General features: G+C 39.4%; 1 protein-coding gene across 1 annotated transcript in view; it reads right to left on the reverse strand.

Annotated features, from left to right (window-relative positions):
* Positions 1–14,149: 14,149 nt before the first annotated feature.
* The window catches only part of VWF (von Willebrand factor), a gene marked incomplete at its 3' end in the record, with an annotated part of 145,307 nt that continues 139,859 nt past the window's right edge, over positions 14,150–19,597 (reverse strand). The window contains exons 50-52 of the mRNA XM_080343088.1: positions 18,961–19,000; positions 15,211–15,308; positions 14,150–14,338 (exon numbers count right to left, since the gene is read on the reverse strand). Of these exons, the coding sequence (XP_080199214.1) occupies positions 14,150–14,338; positions 15,211–15,308; positions 18,961–19,000 (327 nt within the window). The remainder of the gene's footprint in view (positions 14,339–15,210; positions 15,309–18,960; positions 19,001–19,597) is intronic.

Genomic DNA, 19,597 nt, shown 5'->3' on the forward strand with positions numbered 1-19,597 from the left:
GATACATTTTCATGTAGTACTTACAGGTGGTCCATGAAAACCTCCTGGATCCATCTCTGCCACAGTGAAGAAAAACCTGTTGCAGATTTCTAGCCTCCCTTCCAGAGAGTTTGATGCTATACTGTGTGGAAATAACGATGTCACTACCACCAGGTCACTGGCACAACACAATGAGTTATCTGACTCTAGAGAAGGCGAGCTCTAAGCATCCTTTCCTCTCTTACTGGCCAGTGTAGACAGAAATTAGAAGCACAAACAAAATGTGGGAGAGGGAACAAGGAGGTTGGAGAAAATGAAAAGCCACTAAGATGTTTTCCTGCTTATTACCATGCGTAGCCAGCTGCCACATCCCAGCCACCTGAGAGAGCACCATGGCAACATTTGATGTTGCTGGAGTTACGAAGAATAGGATGAGAAAATACAACAATGCCTCTTTCTTCCTCCTTTTCTGTTGACTCTTTTCCTCACTCTTGGCAGCAAAGTGCTACCCCTATTATTATGGGTGCATATTGCACAGAAATCAAATCATAATTCCCACAGATTTCAGTAAAGACATTTTCTGGCCCTAAATTTGCACTGCCTTCCTCGCCATGTGAAATTCTGGTACAAGAATACTTTGTTAGGGAGGAACACAAATAAGTTTAAATTTCCAAAATGTCGCTGAAGGACTTATCAAGATATTTCCTCCCCTCTCACAGTCATTGTAAAAGTCAGAATCAGATTTAAATTACTACCTTCAGTCCTACATTGATTGCTTCTTGCCATTTCCAAGACAAGTAGCCAGCACAATGAGAAAATGGGAAGGTAGGATTGACATTTCACAATGATTTTATTCTAGTCCTCTAATAACCAATATATTATCACAAATGTATCCCAAGAAGTGTCTCCTGTAACAACAACTCTGCTCTGAAGACCACAGCCACACTACACTCCCACGTTCCAACCCAGCCCACAGTAACACCTGGGCATGTGCTGGCCCAGGGTTTGCACAAGGATAGCTAATTTAGTAATCAACCTGCAGATGTTTTCCTGCAGTAGGGATAATAGCAAGCTCCCTATTCCTTCTCTGAAGGGTTTTGGCTAAAGAAAATCTTGGTGAGACTACAATAGTAGCAATTAGGTTTTTTTCTGTACACCAAGAGATACTACTGAATTACCTAAGGCTATAATATCAGTTTATTTGTACTTCCCAGTACAGCATAGATTTGTTTAACACACAGGACAAATGCACCACACTCCCTTGCTTCAAGCCTCTTCCTCATCTCAAAGGCACTAGAGGTAAGTCGATGAACATAAAATCCTACTTACAGAACTGCTGAAGGACTCCATACAGCTCGGTGGTTCAAAAGCTCCATTTATCCTGCTGTTGTGCAAAGAAGTCCGGTTTTGAGGAACTGTGAGATATTTGCTGTTGTATGTTGAAAAATAGTCCCTTGCTGATTTTGATGTCTTCTGTCTGTTCAGAGTTGGGTATGAGGAGGCTAGAGGAAAGTCTAAGAATAAGAGATGAGTATTGTTGCATAGAGCAGGTTTTGTGCAGGTATTTTTCTAGAGGAATGGGAAATACTGCAGTTAATAAACACTATTCAACTTCAGATGCTGTACTTCAGTAAATGGAGAGGGGTACCTGCAACTGTAAAGAAACAACAGGTACTTACCTGTGTGAACTGTTAGAGAAGGGGGGAAAAATAATACAACACTGCACTTAGTTTGGTACTTCCCTCATTTGTCAACAGCATTTGTACTCCTACACTTCAGTCATGAGTTGAGGAGCTAGAAAGTCTGTGCTTTGTAGCTACCTAACCACCCCCAGGACATGAACAAGCTGTGTCTTCAGTAACTGCATCCTTGTTCTCTGAGTACAGTATTCATGCCAGATGGAAGCCACTACAATCAGAGTCACGTTTGCCTATGGCGTACAACTAGGCCTGAAAATGGGCTGTATTTCAGTTCTAGTGTGAAGTGAACAAATTCAGTGGCATCAGGTACAAAGTTTTGGTTAATAGTCGTTCTACACTAAGAGCTCTTAATATTTGGACACGTAATGGTGTGAAATTCTCATAAAGTACATCTAAGTTTATACCTACATATTTTGGCTTGAGGGACTAAAGCCTTGCACCCTTTAGGTTTAGATGTGTTCTCCAGCTCTTGTACTGACAAATTACATGGTCACAATGCAGCATGATGGAGGGTCTAGAGAGGGTGGGGAGTTACATACCACTCCCTGCTCACCACCACCACCGGCAAGCTAGTAGAGCAGAGTACAGCAACGATAGAATATGAGAAGAATGCTTGGTCACTAGTAGGGAATGTAGAAAGTCAATCCCATGCAGGCAGTAGCACAGTGAAAAAAACGATTATAAAAAGTAGTGGGTACAGAAACTCTTTTGACGTACCAAAGTTTCATACTCTTACGCCCTCTAGTGGCGCTGTAACTGAAATGTGGTTGATCTTTACCCATAGTTTCTTTGAGAAGCTTATTGTGGTGAAAAACTGTGGCTTGGTCCTTCAGGCATTAGTGTTTTCTAGCAAAGAGAAGGCACAGGTGTAGCAGACACATCTGCCCACATAGTTAGCCCTACTACCACTAAAGAGACAAAGCACTGTGCCTTCCCTAGGAAGAAGAAATAATTGGAACATTAACCAGCTCCCAGGGAGACACGGCATCCCTTCTCTTCTCACATCTCTTCTTACCTGGCAACACTAGTAATGCTGCAATTGTTTTCTCCTAGCTTCACCTTCTGTCTAAGAAAACAAGAACCTTCAACAGCAGAGTGTAGTTACTTTCTAGTCTGGGAGGAACTGCCATATGAGATTTGCTACAATGCATTATGAGAAAATGATCTTGCCCTTCTCTGCCACAAGAAAGCACTGGGGAATATAGGTAGTTTCTTCCACACCTTCCTCATGCTGACAGAGATAGGGAATGAGGGAAAGCAGAAACAGCTGTGTCTCTTGCTCAGTATTCATGTGACTGAAGAGTCAGAAATACATTGCATTACATCTCAAAAACAGAGCATTGAAGGAGGAAGCTGTATGTATGCAGGAAACTTCATCTGCAGGGATCATCATCTTCAAATAATTTAGGAAAAAGCTAAAAGGATCCATCCTAATAGATGGTGATAGCAAAACTTTCACTTTTTTTCTTTCTTCTTTTTTTTTTTTTGGGGGGGGGGAGGGGGGTGAGGGGGTAATGGCGTGTATTGCTAAAATCTGGAAGTCATTTTTCCCCCTTATTTAATTAAATACCTTATTTTTTCTTTCAAGAGTTTAAGACAGACATGTACTGCTGCTAATTTTCTATGTTATCAACACAGGCTGAATCTGCTTGCCCCCAATCACGTGATAAGAGAAGAGACAATGAAATGCTAAAGAAGGAAAAGCTTGGGGACGGGGGATCTGACTCCTAAATGTTATGATTATTCTTGTGTTTCCTATCAATAATAAATTAGGGTGCTGCAGTACTTGAACAGTAAAGTAGATTGAGTCACCAGTCTTCCTCTTCTGATCTCTCAAGTAGACTCCTACTTCCTTTACTTTAATGAAGCACATAATGACACCACAAGGGAAACTCCAAGGAAAATAATTAATAAGTGAAGGTTTCATTCCCAAAGGCTACAAACAATGTTTCTCCAGTATTTTCAGACTAAGCCTAGGATATCTCACAAGATCTTTACACAGTCAATTAAAGACCTTTTTTTTTTCTTTTAAGTCCTTTTAACTAGGCATTAAAAAAAAAAAAAAATCTGCGATTCATTTATAATAGAATTATTTTATTTCCATAATGCTTCCCAACCTTCAGAAACTCTGTCATGAACATGAGGTTAACACTGGTAAACTGGTGAGGCAGTCAGGGACTTCCAGTCAGGATAAGCTTTTTGATGGAAATGCAGCTTCCATATCTGAATTTGGAAGACTCCTTTTCTCTCAAAAACTTTTAATCTTCCCAAATCAAACTGACTGAACCCAAATGTTTTATTCTGAATGTATTCCACATTTGACAGTGCTTGTCTGTGATATCACAGTGTCTCAGGGGCTTCTGCTTCAGATGCTGCCTGACCTCATTCTACCCTGTAAACTTTTATGAAATCTGGTCTTACATGTTCTCGTTCTGTAAATATTCTAGAAGAATTAGCATTTATAGAAACAAGCTGTGTGTATGTATGTGCTTATATATATAAATTTTATATGTGCATACATGCGTAGCTTTGGTACATATATATATCTCTCTATATAGATAGATAGATAGATATCTCTATCTATCTATCTAGATATATATAGATAGATATCCCCAGGGAAAAGCAGTAGAGTTAATCTTGAATTCAACCTGGAAAGCAAATGTTCAAGAACTACAATCATTCTAGAAAATAGCATGGGAACCATCCTTTCAGTCAGACTTCATTATGCTGTGAATGGTTTCCAAGCACAAGATATCTCCAGTATAGAGATCAGTGACCACCTCTTGTTCTGAAGTCATTTCACAGCTAGTGATCCTCTGCTTGGTTGCTCAATCTCTCTGCACTCTTTTGTTTCAGCTTTTTGTAATTTTTAGGGTTAGCTGCATGTGCACTAGTTGACCTCATCATTTGAGTTTCTAATTCCTTGTCTAAAGTGCAATAGTGAAGAAGCCACACATACTGCCAAAAATGGAAGGACTGAGAGGGTGTACTAAAAGACCACACTGCTTGTGAAATATGTGGTAAAAGAGTCTACTTAATTAGGAGTTCTGTATTAAATCCTGAATAACAGCCAATTATCTGATCTTAGTGGTCCAGATAATCAGATTATCACATGCACAACTACTCACAGAATATATCGTAAACGATTTGGCCACCCAGGGCACAGACACTGGCCTGATTTCATTTATCTTCCTCTCTTTCCAGTTAAGTATCAGAAATGGGCTGCATTTCTGACAGATGCCACAGTCAGAGTATACCTGTACTCGCACAGACTGCTTTGCAAATCTGTTCAAAACATCTGCAGCTTAGGATCATGGTTTGGCAAATTTGTCATTTCTTCCACCCTCCAAGTAGGTATGAAAAAGAACTACTTGAATTTGCTGTTTCTGTGTATTTTGACTTAAACATATCTTCTTTAAAAGTGATATATATAAATAAAAATATGTACCTGGGTTATATGTGTGTTTTTTAGGTCCCCGCTAAGCTAATGACTTCTCAGTTCTGAACATGCACATCTAGAGTTGCTCATTTCAATACAGCAAATCATGCCAGTATAAATATGCAAGTATTTTCATCACACTGCAATTTTGTTTTTTAAGCTGCCACTGCTTGTCTCTTCAAAATATTGTTTGTTATTTACTATTTCAATCAAAGAGGGAATGCATGTTAATTAAATACACCTTTGTCAAGCTAAAGGAAACAGGCCACCAGAGGAAATGTCTAGGAATTTTTTATGTAGGAAATCCATTCTTTATTTAACATTACTTGAAGAAAAAGGTCCAGTAGGTTTCATTAAAGATAATTTACATTAGTGCAGTGCATTCTTAAACTCCTTATTTGAATAAAAGAAGGATAGAGTTTGACCATTAAATTTCAGGTATCTGATATTCCGTCAGGGTGGTTTAAAAATTACTTAGATGTTTAGTCCCCTACTCAACTGCTTCTACTAATGTCAGTCCCATAACTAAACTCAGCCTTAGACAGTTATCTCTATAGAGAGTATTTATTCTCTGGTCATATTCCAGAGGCTAGGAAAGAAAGGGGAAAGAGTATGTATGGCCCAACATAAAGGAAGACAACTGAGATACCAATTCATACCCAGGATATACTCCTTGGTGTGTGTCCTAGAGGCTCAGGATGTGGCATTTCAAACTGATATCTGCCTGTCTGGATCCCATTGCGGCTACACTCAGGCAGTCAATGGCATTAGCCAAGACTTCTCATGTGTGGTTTTCCCCTTCCCATCTGCAGTTTGGAAGGTACTGTACAAGCACTCCAACTGCCAGTTGCAAATTTGGCTCTTGTATCTCTTGTTGGAAACTCAACTGTGAGGGAACAAGTAGGAAGTGGCAAATCTGAAAAATGATGTTTTCTATTTCTAGCTTCACTTCTTCCTCCCTTTGGTTGCACCCCCAATTTAATTTCTAGAGAGGCCTGCTGGCTCATGGCATATGGTTGGGACAATGTAATGAAAATGGGAAGTAGTAAGGGAATTGCGTAGGTCTGTGCTGCCCACCTTAAACCTTAGCAGGACTGTTCCATCTTGTTTTAGCCTTTGTTACTTCCTCCAAGCCACACCTATACCTCCATTTTCCAGAAGCTTCCTCTAATTTCCTCCTCTCTGTTTCAGACTTCATACCCTCTAATCTGAATTTTTTTTTCATTTGTACTATGGTGCATTAGAGACAATTCAAAAAGCCTTGTCTGTCTTCAGTTCCTGACTCTTAAAAGGCACTAATGGTAGTTTTGAAGACATAGTGAAGGAAATCACACTCTGCTGTAGCTGTTGAGCTTGGTAGAGCTGTACACAAGAAGTAATTCTGGCACAAGATGAGCTTATTCTATATCACTATGCACAACGATGATTCAGGAAGCTGTTAATATGCAATAAACAGAGTGACTTGTCCGTAATGCTCTAGCCCTTTGCGTGAATGCATATTCACTGATTCTTTAATGTAAGCATTACTGGCACAAAGGATAATAACAATCCTCATACAGTCATTTTAGGGAAAAGGAGGCCTAGGGCCATCTGCTCCACAGGGAAAGGTGAGCCTGAAGCACCATGATAGAGCAGAGCAGTGAGTGACCCTGCTGACAGGGAGCCCAGATACAGAGCAGCAAGTCCAGGTCAGGATCGGGGCTGGAGACAGTGATCAGGGTCAGACACAGCTCACTGATCACCCAGCAAGGCAGGAGTGATGAGGCAGGTCTGAGATCAAGCTGGGAAGTGAAGCCACTGGGTCAAGGCCAGGCCAGCAAAGATCTGACACTGGGAGCAGGTGCAGCTGCTGTGATGTAGCACATGCAGAGGTGAGCGGTAAAGCCTCAGCTTAAAAGCATTTCCCAAAGGAGAGGAGGGCAAGCCCTCACTTCCAGCTTTCTTCATCATAGCTCTGGTTGGTGAAGGAGCTGGCCTTGGACTCAGCCAGCTAAATTTTTTAACATGGTCAACTAAACATGTAGAAGGCGGTTGCGCTCTGGGCCCTGACACTCTACCCCTAAACTGCTGACAGAAACAACAGCATTGCAACGCCCCCAAACAGACAGGGGCAAGCAAGAGGGAACATGGCTCCTTGTTGGCTTTAACTGGCCTGAATAGCTATGGTGACAGACACAAATGTAAAAACCCATGGTTGTGTCGCTTCTAATCAGGAGCCCTCACCTTCAGCCCAGGGAGAAGGAAGAATGCACCTGAGTTAACAGAGATGCTCACCTCTGGCACACACTATGAGCCAGAGAGACTGATTCTTTGAGTACCTGATTTTTCTGATACAAAGTGTATATCAGAACTAACTCCAACAGTGAAGGATCAGGGATAGAGAAAGGGCACTGGAATAACTCAACAAAGATCAACAGTGGACATTAAATCTGATGGTTTGTTGCATAATGTGATCTGCTACACAAATAATTTTAGGAAGGTGACTAGATGGGAGATCACAGAAATAGCAGGATTAGGTGAGCTTCACAACAGTTCGGAGCTCACAGCAGAGCTATGACCCCAGAAACCATGAGATTATGTGCAAATAACTACAGAGCTTTTGACTGTCCCAGTAAAGTAATAGTGACACAACATCAGCACTGAATGCTATTCTAAACTTGTATGCTGGGAACTCAAACAAAAGGTTTTATGTACTGAGCAGATTTGTTCCTTGCATATGGGAACTGAAAGCTCACTGCTGCACATTGTCTTCTGAAAAAGGATATTGCTTGCTCCTCCCAGTTGCATTGCAAAAAAGCAAATGCAGATGGAAACAGCAGAAGTCCAGCACAAAGCATTTGCCTAACGATTGTCTTTTCCACATGAATCACAATGCTGACCCACAGCTGCACTCCTGAGGCTTCAGAAGAAATTAACTCTGTGTTTTATCTCTGAGCTTTCCATATGTAACCTGGGCCACAGAGTTTTTTTTTATTATTTGGGATTTTTTTGAAAATGTCCTGAAAGTATACAGAAAAGTCCTTTTAAAGCATTGCTCTGTTCCTTACTCCCTTTCCAACTTCATAGGCAGCAATTAACAATGAAACAAAGAATAAACTTACCGGGCGAGTGTGTTTCCATGTTGCCTGAAGGTTTAGCTAGAAGTTGCGTCAGTGCTAATAGGATGCAGCTACGCTGATTGTGAGTACAATCTGCTTCTGCACTGGCTTAAGTAGTGAACAGCACTAGCGGCTATTTCCATCCTGGCTTGATCCTGCCTTAAGCAAACCACAAACTGAGGCTAATTAGCGAGACCACTTGTTTTGGTGACTATCCTCACAGAGGAAAAAGAGGGGGAAAAAGGCAAAACTCCCATGACCTGAGAGGCAAACGGCAGTTCTCTGCTGGAACTTCAGCATCTTGTCTTCGTGCTCCATAACACCTCAACAAGAAATGTAACAGGCATATTTTGTCCTTACTTCCCAGAAGGCAGTGGAGAGGGAGTGGAGAACAGGAAGAAAAAAAAGCTAATACAAAATCAGGGCTATACAACAGAACCAGCTCTGTCCAAGAACTATTATACAAGGATTAGACTATCTTGGAGGTGGTTTCTGTGGGGAAGAGTGTCTTTATATCTGCAAAGCTTACAGTGCTTCCAGGCAGGAGGTAAGTGCAGAAACCTTTTTATAAGGCTCTATCTCGACTACTCAAGTTACCTTACTGCCTGGATGCTGCACTGTCATTCCTGCATGAAATATTCAGGGGATTATCTTGTAATCAACTCTCTAATCAGAACAGGTGATGAATCCAGCTTAGCCTTCCACCTCAGAATTTAAGCAATGTGTTGGGAAGAAAAGTTGTTGGTGATTAATGCCATATAAGAAAGGACTTTTATGATAATTGGAAGGAAGTATAATTATTTGGCGTTCAAACTTTCTTTTTCTTTCAGCATATTTATGACACTACAACAATTTCTCTTATGTGAGAAGAGGAAATGGATTTATTCAATGCCTGAATAAAGAATAACAGTGTTTCTACTAGCTTGTGAATTCAGATCATACACTGTGTCTTGACTGGCAATCATAGTTGTCTGTATCACAGAGAGATGTACTGATGCACTGTGGCTAAGCTATCAAAGATACTAGGTTTATATAGGGAGGAGTATGGTCGTTGTGTCTCAAAATTTGGACTGGGTGTAAAACTTTCCCAGGAAGGCTGAGAAATATATGTACTGGTTTAAACTCTGGACAAATTTTTGCTGAGTAGTTGCCCTTTGAATGAAACAACTATAGGCAGACTAAAGAGAGTGAGATTAGATTATGTTCATCTGTTTATTTTGGCTCAATTGAAGTGTCATGTGAGGAATTTTATGTGTAACCTAAGCTAATGTTATATGCCTGATTTTACTTAAAAGGGAGAGGGGTTAGAAGTCCTGACTCCATCCTTAACAACTTTATGCAAGTCAGTCAAAATTTCTGCACTAACCTTTCCTCCTGACAAAAGGGGAAAACTAATGGTAAGATCTTTCTTTGTGCATAGAGTGAAGACAAGTATATTAAATGTTACTGCATACTTTTTTAACAATTGCTTCGGTATTTACACAGAATAATATCTTCAGTTAGGAAAAGTTAAATTACCCCACTACTCTTAGTCTCGCCTTTGGAATTTCATTTCCAAATTTCTAAGTTACATATCAATAGGTATCAAATACTTGTCCTTCTTGCCCTACTACTATCTTATCTTAACTTCAGATCTACATTTAAAAATTACCTTCAGTTATGAAACAGGGAACGACCTGAATGCCACGGCTCCTGGACTGACTAATCTAAAAACTATTAGATAATGGAAATTAAAAAAAAAAAAAAGAAAAAAAAATTAAAGAAACAACAACGAAAAACACAGGGGTTGATGTACATAAGGTCTCTAGCTAGCAGCAGGGATGCTACTTCAAGCAGGCTTTTGTTTGCACACTAGTCCATGCATACAAGTTTTGAGGTGGTGTGCCTGGAAATATTTTTGATTGCATAACCACTCCATCCATTAGAACAAAAGAATTGTTCTTTGCTTGATTGCTTTGTTTCAGTGTCCATCTTAATGAAGTTTATACTTACTTGGCACAGGGCAACAGTGCAATCACATAGAGCTCCTGGTAACTTTTTGTTAATAAAGTGGGATCAGAGAATACTTCAAGGGAAACAACTGTTGAACCGCTTTTTTCCTTGATGTTTTATAACCAATTAATGTTCTCTCTGGATAGGTAGCAAACCTACTGCTTTGTATAAAGTTATCTCTGGGAAAGGGGAATGAAAACTTGTTGAAAATTATGCTATATCTCTTTTACATACTGCAGAAATTAAATACTGAAACAGAAAGGCATACCCACCAATTTTGGAATAGTATAGGAATGTAGAACCAGGTCCTGCTGGGATCCCTTTGCACAGAAAGCTCTGCCTGAACAAGTTCAAATTACTGGCTCCTATAAGCCATAAGGATGGGTCCATTACAGGTAATACAGTTAGCTCAGGTAATAAATAATATACACAGGAGGCAGTATGAGGAGGAAGCAATATCCATCTGGTTAAAATGGAGCTGGGTCTGTAGTCTATTTTTAAGGACACTTTCCAGTAAAGAAAGTCATATCTGGGCATCACTGTGTTTCCTGAAGTACCTGGGTATGGTGTTAGTTGATAATGCAGAGATGCGACAAATAATGCTAATTTGCCAGATCATGTTTCACCTGCTGCAGAAAAGTGGTGCTTGGAAGTCTGTAAAAGTTATCAGAGAGAATAGATTCTTTTAATAATTAAGAAGTTATATAAGACTCCTCCCCAAATCTATTTAACATTCCTGTAAATCTATCCTGTAGCATACTCAACAATCCAGATGGTCTTCCGAAGTGGTGGGATACGTTCCGTATCATTGGTGGAAAGGCAAAGACTGAGGTAGCTCAAAACCGTAAGACTCACAAGTATGTACAAGTATGTGCAAGTTGGAAAATGATGTTTCTCAAAGTCTGGATTCTGCTTGTGGATATCAATGGAGGAGTCTGATGCACAGCACTGTTTGATGTGCTGGCACGCTGCTGCTGTTTGTGTGCACAGCTCTCTACTAGGCAGGTACTTGATAATAGGCACGACTTTGTTCTTCACTTTTGCTAGGAAATAATGCTTCTGAAAATAGCAGACGTGTACTAAGTGAAACTGGACTGTGTGAAAGGCAGTTGAAACCTGCATAGAGGAAGCCTGAGCCCATTTCCTTACTCGTACCACCAGAGGCTTAGATGAAAGACAGCTCTTCCAGGCTGCCTGAAAAAGTTTGATTGTCATGTCAGCAGGTCAAGGCCAAAAATCTATGTATCTTCTCAGTCTGTTAAGGGAGATGTTATCAATCATATTCTCTTCCTCTTGTTCTTTCCTGCTTCTCTGTTTCTATGACAGGATTTTCAAGTAAGCAGTTCCTTTTGGCCTTGAGCACGACAGTGACTTGTCTTTGCTTGAAATATATAGGTATTAGCCAAGCCTGTATAATAACATATAGACCATACAGAAGTCCATATACCTCTATTCTGTAAGAAAACCTAATAAGTTCTCATGGGATGTATTGTGTACTCACTTTAGTCCATACACTGGCATAGATGCCTCAAAGTAAAATTGCAACCAAGAAGCATGAAGAAAACACATGTAGTATGAGACCTATTCTTGAATGTGTGTGAAGTCTTAATACATTTATGTTTATCCAACTACTCTGAGCTATGTCTGCTAAGAGTTTGATCCTATAACCAAGTCATTTTCTAATAAATAATTGAGAGTTCCTTAGGAAAGACTCTAATTGCTTTAGTCTGAAAGCCACTATATTTTAGTCTATTTCTCTCTTGAGACAGATCCACTAGATTTTTCTTGTTAATTGAAGTAGAAGTGATGAAAGCAGGAATGTTTTCCACTCTGTTGTTCAGATCTGCCTATTCAGGTTGTTGCTGATGTGAAATACTAGCTGTGAGTGTCTGCTTTTCAGAAGTTCAGAAAACTATGGCTCCAACTCTGCCTTGTGAATGCTTCTGTGTGTCCTCCCCATGCTGACAAACTGGTGCCTGATTCATTATCTACTTACAAGACTTGTCTGCAGCCATGAAGCCTTAGGCTTCAGCTTTCATGAACTATAAAAGGTCAGTCTAGGTGAGGGCACAGATGGGAGCAAAGGGGCAGTCCAGCAATGGTAACGGGAAGAGGAAGGCATTGTATTTTACCACCTACCCACTCCTTCTCTCTGTTCCCCTCTGATGTCACAGGCTACTGCTCCAGGAGTTGCTTATTTGCAGTTTCAGATGAGCTGCTGTGCAGCTGATTACCTGGGTGACCCAAATCCATCTGTCAGGAGCCTTAATATCCAAAGGCAGCTACAATGAGGAGCTAGTGTGAGGATGGAGGAAAACCAGTGACAGAGATCTACTGCAGTAAGTGGGGCTGATGCCAATTAAAACTTTTTTTCTCTCCCTAGAGCTATTGTGGTCTCATAGCAGAAGAAAGAGAGGTGCATGGAAGGCCTGCACTTCTCCTAGTACTGCCTAGTAAAAGAGAAAAAAGGGTCAACTGTTCAATACGTTGAATCCACAGCTGAATGGCAAAAGAGGAGAAGCAAGGATCTGCCTGGTTCCTCTCAAAAAGGAACACAACTTGCTTTTTTAGTTGAAAGCATAAAGGGAGTTTTTGTTTACTGCCAAAGGGAACCATTCATGCAGATGAGGAGATGTTTTGAGTCATTTAATAATGTCACGTTGGCATCCTTGTGAGGAGCATTAGTTCTTCATGTCAAAACTTTCCTCCCTGTGACCCAGGGACAAGGGTGACAATGTACTCTGAAATTACTTTCATTTCTACATATGCCAGTCTAAAAACTGCACAAGAATAACCTGATTTCCTGACCTTTTCTGCTAGCTCCTCAGGAATATTCTTACCTTTCAGGACTTCTACACATGATTTTCACTAGTTCAAGAACACTTGCTAGAACTGAGAAACTATGATATTTTCTCACAACCTATTCCTAAGTATTTCTCATTTTATCATAAACATATGGAAGATTTGAGGTTGCTTTCTTTATGTATTTTTAATATATCTGAATTATAAATATTATTTTTAAAAGTTAACTCAATTCAACAAGTTTAAATATTTCTTATCTTTCAAAAATTAAAGTGGAATGAGCAGTTTTCCCTCTCATAATTTTTGAGAAATTAGTACTTCACAGTGAAACTGTTTGACTGGCACTAGATTCCACCATGGCCAGCTTCCCTCTGGAAAGTGTTTTTTCTTCCATGGCCTGACCAGACGAAGTGTAACTTAACTCCTGATAAATTTATCCCCAGCATCAATGACCAAATTAAACCTGTCACTAACAATTCTGAATTTGAAAGAACCCTAACTTTTGGAATTAATGCAATAGATGAAGTTCTGGTACCTGGAAATAAGGGAGATGATTGGTGAACTTTCTCTTCAGATTGGTCTGTGGAAGTGCTGAAGTAAATAGGTAAGAGATACCCCTCAGCCCGTTCACAAGTACTGAGGACTTACACAACTTTTTTCAGCACACAATTTCTTTGCACTCAGCTTCAGGAGGAACATACATATATGCATCGCAGAAGACATTTGGTTCCCTGAGCCTGACTGGAGGAGAAAAAAGCCACAGTGTGTCACTAAGATCTGAAGTGTAATGTCTCTGAAGACAATGGTAAATGCTTTGCTAGAAGCTTTAAGTAGATGCTTAAGTAGAAGCATCTGTTTCTGTTACTGTTGTGGGTTTGCATTTTTAATAATGTCAATTACTTTCCATGGTGAACATGAAGGAGAACATATAATTTGCAACATCTTATCTTCAAACAAACTGAAGAATGATCAGAAGGTGCTCTGTTGTGCTAGTAAGTTTTATTGTTTGCTATGTTGATACAATTAGTTAGTCAGGATTCTACTGGATAAAACAGTCTACAGGGAGAAAATGAGGCTTTTACTGTAAAGTTCCTTCCTCATAGCACTTGAGATTACACAACTGAACTTCTTGGGAATATTTAGTCTGTACACTTCCGAGAATGGCATTCACACTGAGAGGCAGATGGGATGTAATGCTGCACCACTGTCCCATTGGCACACCGGAGGGGGATGGTGACTATGGTTGTGAGAGTGGCTGTACAGCAACTGCATAGGTCTTCCCATTTTCCTGTCTCAGCGGAGTATCTGGTATTGCTTCTGCACTTGCCCTGAATGGAAAAAAGGGATACAAAGTTTGAACAGACCCAGTGCAATCAGAATCCAGGTTCTTCCCTTCAAAACATCCATAGACAACTTCACTTAGACTTCAGTGCTCTGCTGTAGAACACAAACTTGGAAAAAGGTATCTGATTCTAGAATGCGGGGTACTGGTCAAAGAGTAACACCTTAGGAGCATAAGCACAGCAAAGAAGAAATGAAGAAATGGGTCACACAAAAAAGCCTACAATTTAAAATATCGTAAGTGATGTCCTGGGCTTCTAAGCACATAGGGTTATTGTCTCAGCTGTATTAGAACACGTGCAGAACATGACAGCTTAGTGCTCAGGCTAATAGAGGACTCATAAAGCTTATAGAGCACAGAAGTAAAAACATAGCACTCAAGGTTAAATATCTTTTGAAGTATCATGCATCTAAATACCTATTTACCCTCTCATAAATTAGCTTCAGAGCCTGAAGAGGGATATGCATGCTTAACTGTAGACTCAGATCTGAAAATCAGCTTCACTAATACCAAGATGATTTTTTTTTTTTTTTTAATGAAGAAAGTCCTAAAAAAAGGCATTTTAGAGTCACTAATTTTGATGGACACAAAGGAAAGTGGTATGAACAAACTCTTTGTGTCTAACATATGTACCTTTTTTCACGCTGTCTTGAATAGGGAAAATTCAGCATCACAAAATTACTTTAGAAATAAGTGCCAATGAGGCTTACATCGTTTGAGTGAATCAATGAGAAGGACAGAAATGATGCTCCACTTATTGAAGGAAAGCTGTAGTAGATGCAAAGGTTTCCCTTGTGGAAGAGACAAGCCAGGGTAAGGGTGAGTCTTGGAGTGTGAGGGACTGTTTTTGTTATTTACCTCACAATGAGATATAGGCACTTCCCTTTCAGCCACACATCCATTGATATTCTTATACTGCAGTCTGGTACTTACTCGTCGACATTCCACTTCCACACCTATCAAGTGAAAAAATAAAACAAAACAGTATTTGACAGTGCTGACAGTTGTTTTTCTTTTTAACTCCCTTTCCCTTATTACTGAAATTTGTGTTAGTGAGATATTACTGGGAAGATCCCTAGCAAGTGACTATATCATATTACAAGCTTAAAATTCCACTGGAGAGCAGGATTTCCCTCATGTTTCTTTTCAATTGACTGCTTTGATTTAAAGTCACTTTGCCACCTTTTACCTATTAGCTTCTATGTTGGATAACTCTTCTTTTAAAGGTGATTTAGTGGTACATTGGGCAAGCAGGTGCACAGGAAAAAGATGACACACATGAAAACATAACCTAATTGGAGAAACAGAGCACCCTGACCTGGTTATTCCTGGGGTTGTCACAGAAGGGAGATCACATTGTCTTGGGATGCTGTCCTTCAAGATGAGTCAGTGGGAGCAGCTTCCTAATCACCTTACAGGCTGAGGTGGGTCACTGCCTTCAGGACTGTGTGGGACTACTTATGAGCTGCTAGAAAAGAACGTTTTGGGATTCTACAAGACTTAATTGTGGAATTTTTATGGAAAGAGCCAAAGGTGAGGGAATGGAGGGATTAAGGTGGTTTGGTGAGGAACAAGCATGGAAATGGACGGATAAAAGGGCTTGCTTTCATGTTAAACAGCTTTTGGTCCATACTTTTGTCTGACCTTCGCCTACATTTGATCATTGCAGTCTGTCCCATCTTCTCATTAAACTCCATTTCTAACTACTTCTCCCGGGTGATGGACTCTCTGTTACATGTGGATGTGTGTGTATGGAGGTGTAAGTGCCAGTAAGTGTCATTGGACCACAGGTCACAGGGCCAATGAGTCCGGGTTAGCAGGGATTCAGGACAAGTTACTGGTCAGAGTGCCCAGGATCACTAAGGACCTTCACCCCGATAAGCCAGAGGGGAGATCAGGATGAGAATGTGGGTGCTGTTTGTGTTTGCCAGAGTACTGAGTGTTTCTGTGTGTATGTAAAGAATGTGTGTGTGCATATTACATACACGTGTTTGCCTGTGTGCTTACTGGGACACATGCTTAACCTCCCTGTTTCCTGGACAGGGAGCCCTGGCAGCCTGCCTCTTTCAGGCTCCTACATTTGACAGCTCCTGAAAGTCCTTGTACGTGTGGTGGATTTTGCAAAAAACTAAAGCGGCAAAAAGAAAAACTAGGAAAAATAAATTAGAAAACTAATTCTGCAAAAATCTAACTTTAGGTCAATGGGAATTTTTCTCTTGTCTTCAGTAAGTTATGAAATATTCTGATACTTTTTTTTCAACACTTTTTGCTCTTGGTGTCAGGTAAATTCTCCCATTTTTTGGTGTTTGGTTTTTGGTTTTGTTTTTTGTTGTTGTTTTGTTTGGTTGTTTGGGTTGTTTTCCTTTTTTTTTCCCATCTAATAAGCCATACAAGAGGCAGTAGTTCTGGTTTTGTTCTGTGTGGAGAGTACATTTGAAAAAGCCAAGTGCTTGTAATCTAACAAGATGTATGTTATTGAGATCAATAGGGAAAAGAGGTAAGCAGAGATGCAACTTCTTTGTTAAACAGAAAAATAAGGAATATCACTTGCAAATAATCAAGTCCTTTGCTAATACCACAAAAACCTAATGATAAAGTAAGCCTGTTAACTTATTTGCTTCTACATACTTAAAACCTGGAACAATGCCCTCAGACACACTAATAAATTCCAATTGCCAAGGCATAACCTAGAAAGGGAAACTGGCTTCTTAAACAATCATGATTCAAAGCCACACAGGACTCTACTGGACCAAAGGTATCACTCTGAATTGTGCTTTGAACTTGAGAGAACAAGTTCTTTGTCCAGTTCTTCATGGTACTGAGGTGTCTGAAAGACAAACTCTCTCAAGATTTGGGAAGGCAATGTAACCTATAGCTAAGTCTCTGTGTCCATGAGAAACTGATTATTCTCTTATCTGACTTTTAAGAATAATTAAATTACTTTGGTTTTACACTAGCTTTGCCAAGACTTGGTGTTCCCTGTAGAGTATGTAACACACAGCGTGTATTTACTGAGCGTCCTGGTGGCAAGATGTAAATACAGAGGAAAGAGTTTGATATCTAGAAGTATCTATTTGATTTAAAGCTATGTATTACATTAACCACCATCCTGCAATTGATAACTTATGCTTAGTTGGCCAGATGCAGTATGCTGGATTTTCCTTAAGAAGGGCCCTGAATAGAGAAACAACCAGGAATAGGACAGCATTGTAATATGGGACATTTCAATTTTGAGCTATATCCAAGCAAACATTAACGGGAAAAAGGATTTGAGGACCTATACAATATGGGTGTTTTCAGGCATTTGGTGTTTCACTTAAATCAGTTTTCTTTTGCTGCTTGCAGGGAAGTATCTCTCTTAAATCACTAGCACTGTTAAAATGAGCTGTGCTCGTATGGAACAGGGTTTCTCCTCTCCTCAGCTGCGGTGACAGGCATTCTCAATTAGTAGAGCCTGCCCACCACCCTGTCTTTTAAATCTTAAAATCTGTTTTTGTTAATAAATAACTTTCAGTATTCCTTCTTTGAAGCCTGGTAGATTAGCACTCTCTTAACTAAATTACCTGTTTGAGCCAATTGATGACAGTCTATCTCATTAGCTTTCTGACTTCAATTTCTCAAGCAGGAACTCAGTGATAATACAGATAGGCAATGACTGCAAACTCCCTAGGAGTTAACGTCCTTCATCAGGGGTATTATTACAGTAGTTACTGTGCCAGTGTGGTGATGGGCTGCTATGCTGGCCATCATTTATTTATTAGCATATGCATAAAGGAAAAAAAAAAAAAAAAAGAGATAACAGAACACAGGCAAGATGTCAATGTTTTGATCTGACCTTAAAAGAGAATATCAATCTTCTGTTATTTTTTTTAATTTTAAATGAGGTACATTATTATTAATTTTTTACTTACGAAGGGGAAAACTGATATGTTGCCTGTTTACAAAGCATCAGAGATTCATTTTAGAAATGAGAACCCAATCCTGCAATCCTTCCTCATGTAAGCAAACCCTTCCTATGCTTACAGCCTGACTGACATTTGGATTATATACACAATGATGCATGAAATAAAGTGTTGCAGGACTAACTCCTAAACTGCTGAATCTAAGATGCAGTCAGGCAGTTGAATAGGAATGCACATTTGACAACAATTTTTTTTTCATATAGCATTATCAAAAACTTATCAAAATTACATTACTGCCACCACAGGTTTTTTGCTAAATTCATTTTAAGTTGATTGATTATTCATGAAGTGATTGCCTCACATATTCAGTATCAGGTTATGTGACTCGTCAACCTGTGTGTGCAATACTGTTCCTGTTACCTTTAGATGAACAATAAAATAGAACATTCATAATTAACATCTGCATAAAATGTGGAGACTATCTATTTCTTTCTAAGTACTTGTGAATACTGTCAAAACACGTGTTCTAGTGGACAAAACATGACAGCAGTAGCACAACCAGAGGGTGGACTTGTTGGATGGTTTACTTTAACCACATTGCTTAGCTCTGTTTCATCAAACTGCACCTTATGGAAAACATAGCACCTTACCTAGTAGCTTACATGCTCTGCAATTTCCATATAAGACTTTTTGCTTATTTACTTACATGTGTCACAGCAGGTACCGCCAATTTTTGCAATTCTGCCCTAAAGCAATAAAAAATGAAAACTTCTGTTTTGGTACAGGTAATACATATTTGTTCCACTGGAAGAATAAAAATGGATGTTTAAAACAGGATATTAGGCAAGGAAATTGTATTTCTATATTGTACAAAAAAATATAAATCTACATTAGTAAACGTGTCTTTATGCATTTCAAGGTTTTGAACTTGTGATTGTATTTGTTGATAGCTGATTGGAAATAATGTACTATATTAGCAAGTTCAACCCTTGAAAATATTGCTTTCACCTTGTATTAGAAGCTTTCTAATGTAAAGACATTGAATACAAGTCAATTTCTGGGAACCAGAGTGATAAAACCAATAACATTCAAGTCTTTTGTCTGTTCAAGAAAGGAAGTTAAACAGTCCTTCTTGATTTTTTTAAGCCATATTGATGAAAGCATGTCTATTCCACAACAGCTGAAAATGTACAAGCAACTCACCATAAAATATCACATCTTTCACGTAAGTTTTAACACCTAAAAAATGTACTTTTCGTATTTCATTACTACTATGTAGAAAATATTTCTCAGAAATATAGATTTGGTGGAAAATTATTGAAAACCTATGTTGAAAGGAAAAA

This window comes from Nesoenas mayeri, assembly GCF_963082525.1.
Source record: "Nesoenas mayeri genome assembly, chromosome: 1".
In the NCBI taxonomy this organism is placed as follows: Eukaryota; Metazoa; Chordata; class Aves; order Columbiformes; family Columbidae; genus Nesoenas; species Nesoenas mayeri.